General features: G+C 39.7%; 1 protein-coding gene across 2 annotated transcripts in view; it reads right to left on the minus strand.

The window, feature by feature from the left end:
• The window catches only part of LOC124143897 (spermine oxidase-like), a 43,503-nt gene that overhangs the window by 22,329 nt on the left and 3,198 nt on the right, over nucleotides 1-17,976 (minus strand). Inside the window, exon 1 of one of the 2 annotated variants that reach the window (XM_046513062.2) lies at nucleotides 8,725-8,941. The exons of the other annotated variant lie outside the window; for it this stretch is intronic. Within the exon in view, the coding sequence (XP_046369018.1) occupies nucleotides 8,725-8,884 (160 nt within the window). The 5' untranslated portion in view covers nucleotides 8,885-8,941. Of the gene's footprint in view, nucleotides 1-8,724; nucleotides 8,942-17,976 lie in introns of those variants that run through there. 2 annotated transcript variants of the gene reach the window in all.

The following is a 17,976-nucleotide window of genomic DNA, read 5'->3' on the forward strand; positions in this document are numbered from 1 at the left end:
AATATCCAGAACCATCATATCCATTAAAATCTAGCTTGGGAGGTGTGGCTTTAGTAATCATTTTAGCCATACGGGCATAGCCAATGGCCAAGCCGGTGACCACCGCTGAATGATACGTCGCGTTTACCAACATTTTACCGTCTGTAGCTGGAGTAGTCATGCTTCTTATAGCATTATATGAGGACTAACCTCTAATTGAACTTGTTGTTGCGGCGGGGGTGATGTTTTCTCTTCTCCGGTCTTATAAAAGAACCATACAGCCGCTATACTAGCAACTCCTACTAGTGCCCATGTTTTAATCGGATTAATATTTGAATTATTTATTAATTTCGCTTTGCGCGCCAGCCCTCCCTTTCTTCCTGCGGCTATTTTTTTGGGGTTCTTAGTAACTCTAGCTTTCAGTATTTTCTCATTCACATGTGGTGCATTCACAGGTGGTTCCTCATTCACTTGTTGTGTTTTCACTTGTTGTTCCACAATCTGTTGTTCCTCGTTCACAATCTGTGGTGTCACCTGTGTCTCCATTATTATTAAGTGGGCACGTATGTTTAAATTGACAATACCTAGCCGTTATTAAAGCTGTGGTGAACGGAGCTAAGAACATTCCGAATCTATGATAAAACTCACAGCTCACTGCGCTTATAGCGTGTTCGATGAATGGGTCTTTCTCTAGAGATTCGCATAAATACAGGCGATGTTCTGCCGGGATGGGGAGAAACGTACTAGCTACGGCTGTGTATAGTTGTAATATAGAAGACCCTATCGTTTTAGTCATGGTAGCTCCCAGTCTAGACTCGTAACGCGCGTACAGTTTTTTAATTTCTTCGTCGGTCATGTTATCTATTTTTTCGATGGTATAATTTTCTCCCAAATATTGGGAACATTTTCCACCGGCTACCAAAGCGGCGAGTCTTTCTCTATGTTTATCTAAAGATTTATCTGTAACATTTTGATCTGCATCAGATTCTTTGAGCATTTGTTCGATGAGTTCGTCGCATTCCATAATGTAATACCTAAGGAGATATTTAAGTCTAACATAATATAATATGACATATCCAATACAACCCGTAATAATGAACTGTTGCGAAAGAATGAGGATTTCGAACCACATTTTATGTTATATTAACCGCTAATGTTCAATTTGCTATAATTTGCTATATTTGCTACATTTTGCTATAATTTGCTACATTTTTGCTATAATTTTGTTACAATTTGCTACATTTTGCTAAGCAATTGCATAAGCAGCTGGTTGATCGGTTTTTAATACGAGTTTACAGTGCTTCGTTGCCGCTAACACTTTTCTGACTTTATCTCGTTCCCCCTTGGTATAAATGACATCATTTTCGCGTAAACATTCCTCGAATGAATCTCGGTCTTTGCAATGAAACAGCGCTACCCATTTGGTCTGCTCTCTGAGATCTTTCAGGACAGAGTTGTATTTTTGAGTAAGTACCCAAACGCTATGTTGAGTATGCCGACCGGAGAATGCTAAATACGAATGCATATCTTTCTTTTTTTGTTAGTTCTTTACTCGCGCTGCAATCGTCTATTACGAAAAGGGTCGATTCTCCTTTGTATTTCTCGTGACATACTCGGAGGCAGTCTTGTAAACGATCGCCCGGATCGACTCTGTGTACCCCGTCGTCATTCATTACCCAATCTCTCGATAGGTATGTTTTATTAACGCTTATAGTCGGGCACAGAATAATAATATGATCGAAAACGTCCCGATAATGACTTTCTAAAATATCTAGAATAAAAGCTGTTTTTCCACAGCCCGTTTGCCCGCATATGATAGCACAGTGCGGATCTTTAGGTAAAAGATTATCAATAGATTGCTTGCACGAATCTCCCATTCTGTATATTAAGTTGCGCATCCATAATCACGTACAAATATATGTTTAATTTACCAGCCGCTTCCTGGAGCTTTGTTATCTGTATGGTGGCACCCTCGCTAGCATTTTCTATTCTCCTCCCACTGCCGTGTAATTGGTCATCGTCCGTTGTTCGCATGTCGAGCCATAGCGCGTACTTCATGTCGAGGTATTCACCCATCGATACACTCCCTAGAGACAGATCTTTCACGACCGCGTTAACTTCCGGAGAACGTTTTATAGAAGGAAGTTTTTTAATCTCATCCCACTGGTGATACGCTAGCATTCCTTGGCTATATAGTTGATTAGGAACGCCCTCGATAGTCAATTCTACTTTTGTAATCTTGGGATTGTAAAACTTCTCGGTATTTCTTTTAAACGCATCGGAGGGGTCCTCGAACAACATTAAAATACCCTTCAACGACCTCGTGGGAACGTTTAGATTGATATTTCACATCGTATCTTTTTTGTCCCTCGTGATCTTTCGGTGTCGCAGCACGCGATCGTACAAAATGGCTAAACTTCCCGTATACTGGTTACGAATTTGTCTGGCTAATTCGGGATCCGTTATCATATTGTACTCCAGCGATATATTGTCAATGGAATAGCTAGCATCTTCATTAGCAGATCTGATTACTCTACCGTAGTCATTAAAAGTGAGTTCGTATTCTAACCTATCGCCTAGGGATGCTTGATAAAAGGGCATGTGGGAATCTAGTAATTCAAAGTCTAGGGGAACATAGAATCTGTTACCTAATGCGTCGGCAACTGCCTTATCTTTTTCGGGGGTAAGATTACCATTTTCAGCACCTACGCGCAGTCTCAATGTGTTCTTATTACAAATACCTTGGTACTGTAAGTTTTCCCGCTCTTTATCCGTTCTCCAGAGATCCATGTAACAATAGTATACATCGCTATCGTCGATACTCAAAACCTCATTACCGCTAATTTTAATCGCGATTTTCTTAACGATAGCACGACCTATGTTCTGAACGGGCTCCCTGTTAACGTCTGTAGAAGTCAAACTAATCGTAAATGCTAGTCGGACAGTTCCCGGAACTAACACATCGTGTGCGCCGAGATTAGGAAAGCGAACCAGAAGCGTTTGATTCTGATCTATGGTACTAGGGTTATTAGTTATAGTTACAGACTGACGAATTGCTTTGACCCCTAATGGATCTCGAAGTCTACGTTGTGGGTTTAACTTGCGTCCGTATTGCGAAGACATTGTTTATATTGAAATTATGTACCCTATGTTTAATATAAAAATGGCTAATTTTGAACATAATGACTTTGATCTAAGTACCTTTGATGACTTTGATAACCCAAACGAAGAGGGTACTGATGAAACCAACTTTGGTGGCACGAATCTTAACGATGAAATTTTACAATCAACCGTCAATGATTATTACGATGCCTTAAAAGATGATACCCCAATAGGTCGTGACTATTCAAAGTTTACGATAGATAGTAAAGGAATATTGCGACTGCGTGGCGCTCCGGATATTGATCTTATGCATTCTCGTACTCGTAAGCCCCTAGCCTTGTCTACGATAGCCGCTAAACACGGCATCAGCACTGTTCGTGATAAATTAGGTTTTGTGGACTACCGACCACTTTCCGCGAAGACTACTAAGGTTCTTCGAACCGTGCGTGATGAACTCGTTAATACAGATGATTTGGAAGCAGCCTCGATGGTGGCCTCGGACAAATCTTAGTTACCTATTACGATAATTCCACGTTACAGGTATCGGAGTTCAGTATTAGGGAATTACGAGGTCTTGACAAGGCAATGCGAACAATGCGGGGAGAACTCATCAATAATATAGCCAAGATATCCGAAATCGACAAGCATATAGCTAAAGAGAAAACAAAACTCGAACAGGCGGGCGATGAGTTCAATAGACGCCACGTAGCGAAAAGATTGCGTAACTTAGAAGACGAAAGACCGCCTCGAAGCAGCTTCCAGTAATAGAAAGGCACTTCGTTCGCAAATCAGTCGTATTCGAGAAACTATCGATCAAGTCCTCAACGATGACACTACACTGACCGATAAAATTAAAACATTGTTCAGAGAACAGGGAATAACCATTGCCAGTATTTTAACCGCGTTGGGATTTATTATATCGACTTTGACTCTCTCGTTAACAGGTGGCAGTACAGGTGGAGGCGGATCACCGCCCAGCGATAAAAATGGTATAAAAGAGTGGATAAAAAAGCACTGGGAAAGCTCGCTGAGAAAGCCGCGGCCGCACTTCCCGGTATAATAGGGAGTGTTGTTTCCTGGCTATTGAATTTATTAGCTAAGACCACCACTTGGCTTAGTCAAAACTTGTGGGGGCTGATCGTAGCAATTGCAGGGCTGTTGTACGTATTCGCTAAGAACTATTTAACCACCAAATCAGTTCGCTAACCAAATCATGAGTAAACCAACCGAGACTCCACCCACTACAAGCGCTGTTTTTTCATCGATATGTTGTTGATTTTTAGCCGCAATATGCGGTGGTACTTGTGTTTGAGCATTAGTAGATGGTTGTGAAACATGTGGTGTTTGCGGCTTGACTATTCCCTTTTCGCCCGTGATCGTTTGCGTTATTAATTCGACGTTAATATCTGAATTTATACCTGTTTTTTGTTGATCGGTAGCGATAACAATTTTATTATTATAGCCTATCACTTGACCGATCTTAAGTTCCATATTACTCGGAGACATGTATAGTCCCGGCGCATAAACGAAGTCCACTTTGGATTGAGCGTACTGTAATGCATCTTGAAAACGCTTTATAGACGATGGTACGTCAACTGGTGAATTAATGGCGTCCTCCACGTTTGCGACAAACTGTTTTTGCGCATCGAGCGCCGTCCCAGAACCGATAATGGACGTTCGTGTTTGCGATTGTGCACCGAGAATTGCCCATACATAAGTTCTTATCGATTCATTAAATCTTACAAATCCTGGGTTAGTAAAATTATTTTCCGTTTTATCATTAAGAAATTCATTCCAAGCGTTTGCGGTATCGTTCATTTGTATAAATTTTGTAACAATATAAGCCAAACCACCCTTAAAACTCATAAGAGAACCTCTCCAATCGTTACTCGAAAGTTCCCAGCCATGATTAAGATTATGCAATCTTACAAAAAGATTGTCTATCTGTAAGAATTTAAATGGATCGAATGGTTGATGAGTTTTTTTAACTAAATCATCGCTGACTTCTTTAACAGTTCTTTGTCCGCTGTACGGAACACCTAGACCATGGTTTGCTCCTTTAATGCGCCAATCTTTACTCGTAGAAACATTAAATTCATTACAAATACGCTCATACGCGGACCTATCTTAATTATTATTTGTGGAATTCCACGCTCGATCCTGCGGTAATGGAGCACTAATTTCTTTAAGTATACGTCTAATCTGATAATACACGTGAAATAATAAAACAGACTTATTTAGCATAAATCCTGGGGCATTAACAGATACGCCACATCCCGTTGTGGCACACCATATGGCAAAGTTTAACTGATTCTGCCAAAATTGCATAGGATTGTGAAACCAATCGTGCACCATTTTATCGCTAGTTGCCGTGACCCTGTAATTTTCAAAGATATCTGGGAATTTAACGAAAAATTCAGCACCAGAGGCAGTTACTATAATCGATTGATTAGTAATGTATCTCGATTTCATATTTAAGTTATGATATAGTATCATTGTATATTTAATATGTATGTTACACCCCCGGGAATAACAAATGGTCAGTCTATTGAACTGCTTCATACTATCGATAACTCGGATGGTCAACTCGAAGTAGCCCTATGCGATGTAACGTATTACCCACTGTGGGCCAATATAAGGGCTGCGAGAGATAATAATGAGTTGTCTATAACAGATAAACAAAATATTATTGAAAAAAACATTAATATACCTGATGGGTATTACAATATATGCTCACTCAATGATAACATTTTTAAGCCTAATGGAATTAGTATCACCCAAAATGAGTCGAATGGGATAGTGAAAATCGGCACTGGAGAAAAAGGTATATGGATTCATGAGAACTTAGCAATTACACTTGGATTTACACAGGTAGAAAGATCAAGAGACTTTATATTATCAATATTCAGGACAACATCTGATGGAGATGCATTACCCGATTTAGTTCCCTATAAAGAGTTGTTCATCCATCTTGATCAAATAAGCACGACGGATAATATTCAACTAGAAAGTCCTTCAACTCTGCTCAGATCTGTTCCAGTGAAAAATGAAAAATACAATAGCGGTAGAACGGAATCTTTCTCGTCATTACAATATAAAAAATTAAAGCGTGGTATTATTTCAGACCTCAAAATTTCTGTATTAGATGTAAAACACCAACCTGTACATATAGGATACTTAAGTGTAACACTCCATATTAAAAATAATGGTTGATGCATCAGGCCCTGGAACAGTAAGACAATGTAATACAATTGCGCTTTCCGATCTCGGAGACACAGAAGGATTTGGTAAACCCGGTACCGATGGTAAGTTATACGCTTTACACTTACACGATAATGTATACAATCGGAAAGAAGTTACATTCACGGGTAATCTAGGAGATTTAAGCGATGTCGATGTTAGTAGACTCCTTAAAAACACTTCGTACAATATTACTCGCAACGACGATAATAAATGGACTATGATCGAAGCAAACATCGAATGGCTACTGAATATCGTCATTACCCCACCTTATGTGATGATGGGTAAGGGACATAATTTAACTAAGATAATTAATAGTGGCATCGTACTCGCGGCTTATATCCCATCAAAATGAAAAAGTGTGTTAGTCACTCCCCTGCCAGAAAACCCAGGTCATATGTTATATAGTCGTCCGGCCTTAAAAAATGTTACTTTAAATTTGGTTACTGAATTCGAAGATATTAAAGTTAACCTGAGTGCAATACCTAATCTTTCTACACTTATTATTGAAGTCTTGTTCGGAGATGCACCGGAAGATGCCTTCGAAATATTACCAGGTCTATCGATTAAATGGCTCAAGAAACACGAGCGTCAACGTTGCAGTATTATTCATATCGGAGCATCGCCCGTTGCAACCCTCGAGGGGGTCCAAATTATTAAAAGTGACAGTATTTCTCTTTCTAAGATATTCTTGCCGTATAATATACATTTGATAAGATTGATGTATAGTCTCAAAACATTTAAGCAAGACCAATTAAAGACTATTATATGATCGTAATATACACTATAAGTTTATATCCGACGCTCGGTGAAGCATTTGAAAAGATGGAAACTGTTGATGGATTTCGATTACATCAAATAAGCCACATAAAACATCGAATAGGGAAGGATAGGGAGTTGAGACTTGGATTGTATAAAAAGTATCGCAGAGCCGTGAATGCTCTGGACGGAGTTGACACCGTGCTTTTAGTATCTGGCATGGGACTCGGTGTAGCGGGTATCGGTTTACTATCAACTATAATCGTGCTCGGCATGGAAATAACCGCTGGAGTCTCGGGACTGGCAGGAATAGCGATAAAATTCATTTCTCGTAGGTTACAAAAGAAAGCATTAAAACACGATAGTATTCGGATACTGGCCGAAGCAAAGTTAAATAGCATTGAGGATCATATTTCGACAGCAATGGCCGATTGTAAGATATCCGAGGATGAGTTTCGTTTAGTGCTGTCGGAGCTCACCAAATACAATGAAATGAAGCAGGAGATTCGATCAAAATCTCGTAAGACCAGTGGTATTAGCGAAGACGAGAAAAAAAAGTTCATAGAACAGGGGAGGCAACAAGCGCGTCAATTATTCCGTGCCAAAACCAAAGAACTGGTTGGAGATTAAAAATAGATTGTTTACTATCATGTGATTACATTTAGACAAATGCTAACATAAATATATAATAATGGAGAAAGCTATTCAATGGAAAGAATTACCACAAGGTTTTTATTATATCAGTGATGCCAAACCAACCAAATACGGTTATCAATTGTTTCTTATCAATTTACAAAAAGAGTGTAGTTATATAGTCTGGTCTCCTAGTAAAATGAACGAAGAACTTAATAAAAATGTTGAATATCGCTGTATCGATAAAAATAATAAAGAATATTTTTATTACCATTTAGACTCATCTAAAGCAATGATTGGCCCCAGGTATTGGTGAGCTAGAGCCAATTTAACTTAATCTCATGACTATCATTAAATCGCATAATCATTTTGGCATAAAAAATTCCATCTGTAGTAGCAGTATAGGTATATGAATCCAGCTCCAGTGGAAGTGAGCCAGAACCATCATTACCTATACTACTGCCCATGCAAGTCTATTATAATGTTTGTCAAGTCTAGATTGAAGAAAGTCTCTGGGCTCCTTTTTATCATCTTTTATAACTATTATTTAGCAACTGTTTATCTGTCAAATATGTTCATTTCAGAGACTAGATGTGAGTCTAAATCCCACCACTCAGTCCTATACCTCATAATGGAAGTATTGCACAATCACAACACCTGAGGAGGATAGGAGGGTCCATTCAGGACAAGCTAGCTTTGCTTTAAGTCTCTACTGAATGATAAGTCTAGGAAGGCCGACAGTACGACAGTCTTTATAGAGATTCCTTGTTCTTTTTATTTACATAATCTAGGAACAATGATTTAAACTAATAATTATTGCCTTGGAGACTGGAGCAAGTCTAAAGAAAAGCCTGACTACGGATTTCACAACAGTCTGTTTAAGCTTATCATCTGTTAACTAGATATATCATCATCACACATCGATATATAGTCCAGGGAGTAGTGTCTTCGTATTTGAGATAATAGTTGGAAATCGGAAACATGTGTCGGTGAAACTTGGCAATGTCTTACCAAACTTCACAGTGTGAATCCGTCCTCCCAGCCGCTCTTGTGCTTCCAATAATGTCACGTTTGTCACCCCGTTGTTGATGAGATGTGACGCTGCTGTCAAGCCTGCGATCCCCCCGCCGACAATTATAACACGTTGTCCCTCATTCTCCCTCAACGCCATGCTTGTCGTCTGCGCCCTCGCCGGCCTGTTCCACGTTGTTATCTGTGCCTGTATAGAGCTAACATGTTTAAAAGGGAGGTAACCGCCGAGGCAGTGACCAATGAACTGTCACGTGCAATTGTTGACAATGCCCGTTTTGTTTACACAGTATCTGAGTGGCCGACGCGCCGACTTGTATAGGTCGTCGTTCGTTTTGGTTTTGTGCATACGTGCTAACATTAATGTGTCCATGATAGCAGAATATGAAATATAATTCGGTATTCAAAACAAACAGAATTTCTGGACACAAATTAAGACGGCTGAGTGCTGTATTATTTATCATCCCAAACTGACTTAATTCCACTGGAGATATCACTTGTTTCGATGGGTCGTGGTTTGTTTTTCTTTTGTGCAATCGTGCTAACATTAATGTTTTAATAATTTTAGAATATGAAATGTAATTTAGCATTGAAAACAAACAGGATTTCTGAAAACAAATTAGGACTGCTGGTATAGTTATCCTCCAACACTAACTTCCACATGCAATATTCCTTGCTTAGAACTGACTACAGGTGAAATTGTATCAAAATGTTTCATGTAGGCCATTGTGACATCACGACGTCACAATCAAATGACATCACTAATCTCCCTGTCAATGAAACTGGTTAGCTCTACTTTTTACACTCAAGACACTGAGTCTGGACCAGACAATCCAGTGATTAATATCATGAACATCGATCCACGCATCAACCAAGTCAGCGAGCCCGGTAGTTGCCCTTTACGACAAGCATAGTCATCTATAACGGCAAGCATAGGTTGCTGAAGACCTATTCTACCCCGAAATCTTCACGGGTCCTGAACTTAAAGAAAAGTCCGTGGACGTGTAGTAATTCTATCCTCCTAATAGACAAGTCTAGATATGTGGACAGTACAAGGCCTCCAGTCTCTAATAGCGATAACTTGTTCTTATTATTTACATAATCTAGAACTTATGATTTAAACTAATAACTATTGCCTAAGGGACTTGTGCAAGTCATGCAGCTTCGACGTTTATACAGTTGGACCCTCATACTATGGAGGTTCATAATCTTATACCCCGTTCACATGCACAACATTTACTAACGTAAGTAATTTTGCACATGTGTAACTATACATACGTGTATATGTAAATTTACTATGCGTTCACATGAAAATCAAAATAGGTGTGTAAATGAAGTATGTAAATTGTGTAAGGCACACATATTCGTCAGTCTGTTGACGACTTTCAACACAAAACAGGTTGTTTTCCAAACAAAGCTGAATGAGAAGAGAGTTACTTCACTGAATATTTTCGCGTGAAGCAACATGTGTTTGATTTAATTTTTCATAATTAATTATTTTAATTATTCAATTATTTTATTGGACTCCTTGAAACCAAAAGAAAACACCGTCCGCTCAGCTCTGTATATACGCATAAAAGTTGTCAACTGTTGACAACGTGTTTGGTGTTGGCAAAAGAACAGATATTAATTAGATCATCATCTTACGTTAACATAAACGTTCACATTGCAACATATACACACAGTGCAACTTTACATTTACATTTGCATCTGCTCCAGAGATGATGCAAATTTGCTCCTTGTGTAAATATACACACATGAGTAAACGCGTTCACATGACAAGTATACTCACGTATGCATTTCTACACACATATGCACACCTATGTATATAGAGGCGCATGTGGACGGTGTATAAATCAATACTTAATTAACAGTGGTACAAAAGTGATGACTTAATATATAATATGAATTTGAATGTTAATCTAATTCGGAATCCCGAAAGTAAGTTCAACGTTTCAGTCTGTGTTAACAATGGCCATCTGTGACCACTGCACATGCATATATAGTAACAGTTATTTAACATGGCTATATATATTCATGGTTTCCATAATGCACTGAGAACATTGCGAAAATGTGAGGCCTGGTACACGTTTTGCTTCATTACTATTACCGCATCACCGATTGTGATAAAGCGTATTCCATTCCATTATGATATACAGTAAACTACGGTTATAACGAACTCAAAGGGACCACAATTTTTAGTTCGTTATAACCGTAGTTCGTTATAAGCATATATACAGCAAATGGCCGGGACCAAAAGAACAGTTCGGTATATCCGCCAGTTCGTTATAAGCGTGTTCGTTATAAACATAGTTTACTGTACTTATGTTCCATAATAGAATGGGACCCGTGAACATCCGGGGTAGAACAGGTCTTCAGCAACCCATGCTTGCCGTAAAAGGCGACTAACGGGATCGGGTGGTCAGGCTCGCTGACTTGGTCGATGCATGTCATCGATCCCAATTGCGTGGATCGATGCTCATGATATTAATCACTGGATTGTCTGGTGTAGACTCGATTATTTACAGACCGCCGTCATATAGTTGGAACATTGCTGAGTGAGGCGTTAAACAACCAACCAACCAACCAACCATAATAGAATGGCGGTGCACGTAGGATAATCAAGGAGAATTACACATAAGAGAAAATATATGAATGTCAACATTATTATGAGGAACACAACGTATCGGAGTATATGCTAACTCCTTCATCAGGTGAAGGAGTACTCATAGGAGCAAGCATATACTCCGTTGTGTTCCTCATACTACAGACATCCACGAAGATCCGAGTATAGGTCAGCAACCCATGCTTGTCGTAAGAGCCGACTAACGGGATCGGGTGGTGAGACTTGGTTGATGCATGTCATCGTATCCCAGTTGCGTAGATTGGTGCTCATGATGTCAATCACTGGATTGTCTGTTCCAGACTCGATTATTTACAGACCGCCGTCATATGGCTGGAATATTGCTGAGTGCGGCATTAAACAACAAACCAAACCAAACCAAATCTAAACATTTCCCTGCATGGGCACACAATGGTACAATATATGGGAAGTGAAAGATTGGATCATGAAATTCACAGTCAACAGGACCTGAACCCGTTCCTACACACTGCCAAAGAAGACGGACTTACCCCCCACACGGTAATTCATAAGTAACGCCACAGCAAACTTCATAAAGAAAAAGTGAATATATGTAAGGGGAACTCTTGTTTCATTTGCTTCTTTTCTTGACTAATGACTGCAAAGTGGGGATTCTGTGGGTGATACCATTTAACTAAAGAGGTAGGCAGGTAGTAAATTGCAGTACAGTTCAACCTTGTTAAGCTTTCTGATAACGGGGGTGTCACCCGAACTTTCCATACGACTTCGATGTCTGAGCGTGTCACCTAGACTAACATCTAGTCTCTGAAATGAACATATCTTGCAAAAAAAAAACAGTTGTTAAATTATAGTTATAAAATATAATAAAAAGGAGCCAGAGACTTTCTTCATTTCCTAAAACTGCAGTAATCTAGACTTGCCAAACATTATAGACTTGCAATTGCTGTATTTGATATATTTGTTTCAGGGTGTGTATGACAGACTACGTGTAAACAAACGATAAATACGCAAATAGAAACAGTTTTTCACGTGTTCCGATATTGCCAACATTTGTTGTTTGTGTGGTTACAAAAGCCGCGTGTGAGGTGTTCATTGTTCGTGTATGTATTTATAAGAATTCACTTCAATGTGTTTTGGGGTACATGGAAGTCAAAACGTGTAAACGGTTGTGCACACTGCGTAAATCCGCCACACAGAATTTTAGGCCGAACATTTTGTAAACCAACTGATACAAAGTAGAAGTGAGTGATCGAGTTGGTTTTAACACCGCTTTTAACAGTATTCCAGTTATATCACGGCGTGATACAAAGTAGGAGGTTTTAGGGGATATATTTAGGGCCTTATTTAAGGGGAGTCAAGTTTACGTGTTTTAAGAGGTACTTCGAAGAGGATATCTTCCAGTCCCTGTGCTTTGTGTGAAGGATATATCCCACACATTACAGTCCATGCATCAAATGTAACACACACACAGAGCTTCTGTTCATTCCCAGGTATACTAAGTTGACACGCATCTATAACGCCCTGCGCCCCATCACCTCAGCCAATCAGAGTGATTGAATGCTTCTTTCAACAGTACTCAGTCACATCACAGTCTGGCAGCTTGATGACAGAGTAAGCCCAAAGGCATGCAGACAGAGCGACAGATATTCTATTTTTGCCTCACGGCTGTACATAATTAAACATTACGCCTAAGATAAGAGTTTATATATAAAGATATATACAGCACCACTCATAAAGCGTTATGAGAGACGATACAAAACTAAATGATAAATACCCATAATTTTTTTTTACCCATTTCACAATTGTTTTCTGCGTGTAATATTAAAAAACAGGTTTTGGCAGTGACATATATAGCCCACATTTAAAAAAAGACAGACACTTTCCTCATTGTTTGACGGGTTTAAAAATTTGGATATTTTAGCCGTTAATCTCGATAAATAATGACGATCTTAGATCATCTTATAATATCATGGAATGAAAGATGTTCTTCATCTTCAGGTCAGCAGGGATGCAGGTCTTGGACCTTTACCACGTCCATAGAATCCACGAGTACGGGCATGGTGCGGACAGAGAAATATGATCAGGCTGTTCCAGGATTCTAACCCAAAATGTCGGTTTAATCACATATGTCATAAATCACCTGCGTCATGGTTAAAAAAACAACAACAACATAATAAGGTATCATTGTAGATATAGATACGCCAGAGCGGAGAGAGCCTTCAAAATGCCAGACAGTCGAGTGAGTGAGTTGGGTTTGTTGACAGTATGCCAGCTATATCACGGGGCGTCAGCCTTGTGTGGGAGGAAAGTCCAACATGATGCAGGTCACATCCGTGTATCACTTTGCAGAAACTCACGGACACGGGTATGGTGCTGACAAACCTATGAACAATCGGGGTGAGCCGGGATTCGAAACAATAATCACGATCTCTAAGTGCCCAAGGGACGCAACTCTGATATCCTGTTTGAATATGATTTCTTTTTATTCCGTTTCATTCTGTTTTTATCCTGTTATGGAGACAAACAGGCACCCTTTACAAATTGTCTTTTGACAGATTACTATGTTTTAATTTAACTAAATCGTATAATTATGATACATGCAGAGGTGATCTGTCACACAAAAATGGTAACCAATTCATTTCAGTCGTCATCCTCCCGGGGCAAGGGTGTTAATTGACTATAAAGGTCCAGTTTCCACGCTTGCCGTACTAGGCTGGAATTCGGCAGTTACATTTTGGCTGGACTAACGAGTCTATTTATTGTCCAATTAAAATCTCGGTCAATTGCAGGATTTGCAAAGCATGTGTACCGTCAACAGATATTTTCGAAATCCTTACATGTTTGTTTTTTTATCAATGTGCGCACTTTTTATCACAATATAGATTTTGATAATCGATCAGACCGTCTTTACTGGGCGATGACATTTTCTTTGAAGCAAATGCAATTGATATGAGAGGAGTGGAATCTGATTGGTGAAAAGGAGGGACATAGAAGGGACATAACTCATAATAGCCACTGGTGGCGCTACGATCGAGCCCAGAAATTCCGGCCTTGTTCGGCAAGGGTGGAAATCGGACTTTTACAGTCAGTTCATTCCCTTGCCTCGGGGAGATGTTCAGCTGCTATTTTGTGGGGCAAAAAAACGGTCCAGTTGTTTCGTCGTTCAAATGATGAGACGTCACATAAAAAGCTCATAAATGTGCATGCTTTTTTTTAATGTGCATGTTTAGGGTAATTAGTAAGAAAAAAGTTAGCAACCAGAAATCCAATATGGCCGTCATTTCATCCAAGAACATTCATTTTCTAATGATTTAATATGGAAGTCAAAAGATGAAGATATATGACCAGATTATTTTTTTATTGTTTTATTATGATTCTTGATTTTTCCATGAAAGATTTAATATGGTAATGAATTGGTATTACTTTATAACAAATTTCTTTCAGCTGGCAAATTCTCTGTATCACTGTGTGCAGTTTAGCCACTTAATTCATGCAGGTCCTGGAGTACGTTTTTAGTTAATACTTCCAACAGATGATGGTGACCTGGCAAAGTTTACAACTGTCATTCGATGATGTAAACCTTTGCCTGGCAAGGGGAAGCAACCAGTCACTAGGGGAAAGAAACATACTAAGAAGTGATGTGAATGTATTTGAAAGTCCAAAGTAAAAGAACTGAGTGAACTGAGAACGTTCTTCTTGTTGATTGAATCAGCCTTAATGCAGCTATGCATGAAGAGTCATGGACCACGAGTCAGTTACCTCTTTATTTCTGACAAGAGCCCCTCGCATTTGTTAAAATTGATATGAATACAAAGCTGAAAATGCACCATATAACATCAGAATGTTTTCAAATGTTTTCATCACAAGACAATCACAGTCCCTGTGTATGCTCTGTATTTAAGGTAAATTAGTTTGACATTGTAAAGTGTGAAGATGTTTTCCCAATGTAACATGTTATGTTTGGAATTACAACTTCTTCATAGTGAAGTACAAAATCTAAAACGTTTTGGGTCGAGTCCCATGCGGTGACATACTTCACTTTACAATGTCCTATGCTTTAAATTGTCATGAAATATGTAACACAATTTAGTCAAAAATATAGTAAAAAATAGTTTTGTTTGTTTTTTTATTCGTTTGGTGGTTTTTTTGCCCGCCCGCCCGCTCTCCTGCTGGTTGAGGTTGGGGATGAGACACATAAAAATATGGATGGTCTTGTCCCGGTCATAGGGACAATGTTCACCAAAATCTTGAGTGAGTTTGGTTTAACGCCGCTTTTAACAGTTTTCCAGTTATATCGCGGCGTGTCAGCTTAATGTGGGAGGAAAGCGCGAAGTGATGCAGGTCTCAGACGTTTACCACTTCAGTGAAACCCACGAGCACGGGTATGGTGCTGACAAACCTAGAAACATAATTGGGGCGAACAGGGATTCGAACCCACAATCATAGGTTTCTGGCGTGCCAAAGGGACGCAACTATGCACAGCGAATCGCGGCTCCTTAGACGACTGGGCTTGAATGAAAGTTAATATTGTCAGATGAAAAACATCATCTCTGAAAATTAGTTCAACAGCAGACAGTATGTTCACGTTATATGGAATGGTGACAAAATATTTTTTAAATCGAAAGGAGGAAGACTTTAGTAAGGCTTTTGATTGCGTAAATAACTCTTTCCTGTGGCATCGTCTTCTTAATTATGGAACTCATCGAAATTTTCTGACAGTGCTTATAATCACGCGTAAGGACTGAAAATGGTCATACGGAATATTTCAACTGTTGTGGCGGGACATATCTAGAATGCACGATAAGCCATTCATTGTTCACATTATTTGGCAAAGAAATTGTCACCGAACTGAATCAAGCAAATTGCACAGGAATTTTCATTTCAGAAGAAAAGACAAATGTTTGTTCGATGCTCAACGCCGATGACGTCGCAAATCCAGCTGACAATGCAGGGAGATCACAGGAGCAGATTAACTGTATCAGTGGTTTTTGTATGAGATGGGGTATGGCTGTAAACCTCGATAAATAAAAAAAATCATAGTTTTCAGAAATGGAGGACCACTACGGCACAACAATCAGAAAAAGAATGTCTTCTGATATATATAAAATCCATCTTTCTAGAGCAACGAAAATGTTTGATGCGATGATTTTACCAATTTTAACTTGCAGTTAAGAATTACGGGGACTACAGTACTGTGACCACGTAGAACGGGGACTACAGTACTGTGACCACGTAGAACGGGGACTACAGTACTGTGACCACGTAGAACGGGGACTACAGTACTGTGAACACGTAGAACGGGGACTACAGTACTGTGAACACGTAGAACGGGGACTACAGTACTGTGAACACGTAGAACGGGGACTACAGTACTGTGACCACGTAGAACGGGGACTACAGTACTGTGACCACGTAGAACGGGGACTACAGTACTGTGACCACGTAGAACGGGGACTACAGTACTGTGACCACGTAGAACGGGGACTACAGTACTGTGACCACGTAGAACGGGGACTACAGTACTGTGAACACGTAGAACGGGGACTACAGTACTGTGACCACGTAGAACGGGGACTACAGTACTGTGACCACGTAGAACGGGGACTACAGTACTGTGACCACGTAGAACGGGGACTACAGTACTGTGAACACGTAGAACGGGGACTACAGTACTGTGAACACGTAGAACGGGGACTACAGTACTGTGACCACGTAGAACGGGGACTACAGTACTGTGACCACGTAGAACGGGGACTACAGTACTGTGAACACGTAGAACGGGGACTACAGTACTGTGAACACGTAGAACGGGGACTACAGTACTGTGACCACGTAGAACGGGGACTACAGTACTGTGAACACGTAGAACGGGGACTACAGTACTGTGAACACGTAGAACGGGGACTACAGTACTGTGAACACGTAGAACGGGGACTACAGTACTGTGAACACGTAGAACGGGGACTACAGTACTGTGAACACGTAGAACGGGGACTACAGTACTGTGAACACGTAGAACGGGGACTACAGTACTGTGAACACGTAGAAAGGATACAGAGTAAATACTTCCAACGTATAGTTCGGCGGCCACACAACGCACGTAACTACGCCTTCCTAGGTGAATGTGGAAGACCAACTGTACACAGCCCCAGACAATTTTTGAACAATTGAGGTTTTACTTGAAGGTATCTATTTTAATTGGGTTATTACATTTTTCTATTTATCACTCTATTGTTATTTTCCAAAATGAGTATCAGTACGCTGTATTGTATACTGCACAATAAAATTAATGTAATAATGTTGTATTTGGATTGCATTGAAACTTGCAGGCTCTGACAAGTGATTGCCAAAAAAACCACCATGTTGAAAATGTTCTACTTAGCAGCTTGGACCACGACGACTGCGTTATTTTATTCAGGAGGTGATTCACGTGATTCCACACATTGGTTAATTTCAATGTCGTTTCACTGATGCGACACAAACTGCAGCTCATCAAAATTGTTTCACCCTTATTTTAAAAACTAAGCCACAGAAACTTCATCTTCGATTCTCTGATTGTTCATTAACTAACGCCGGTGTGTCGTTTTTTTCTTTCCGTGTCAAAATGTCTGGCAAAATAGCATTTAACAACC

This window comes from Haliotis rufescens, unplaced genomic scaffold (genome assembly GCF_023055435.1).
Source record: "Haliotis rufescens isolate VD_foot unplaced genomic scaffold, xgHalRufe1.0.p SCAF_12, whole genome shotgun sequence".
NCBI classification, from domain to species: domain Eukaryota; kingdom Metazoa; phylum Mollusca; class Gastropoda; order Lepetellida; family Haliotidae; genus Haliotis; species Haliotis rufescens.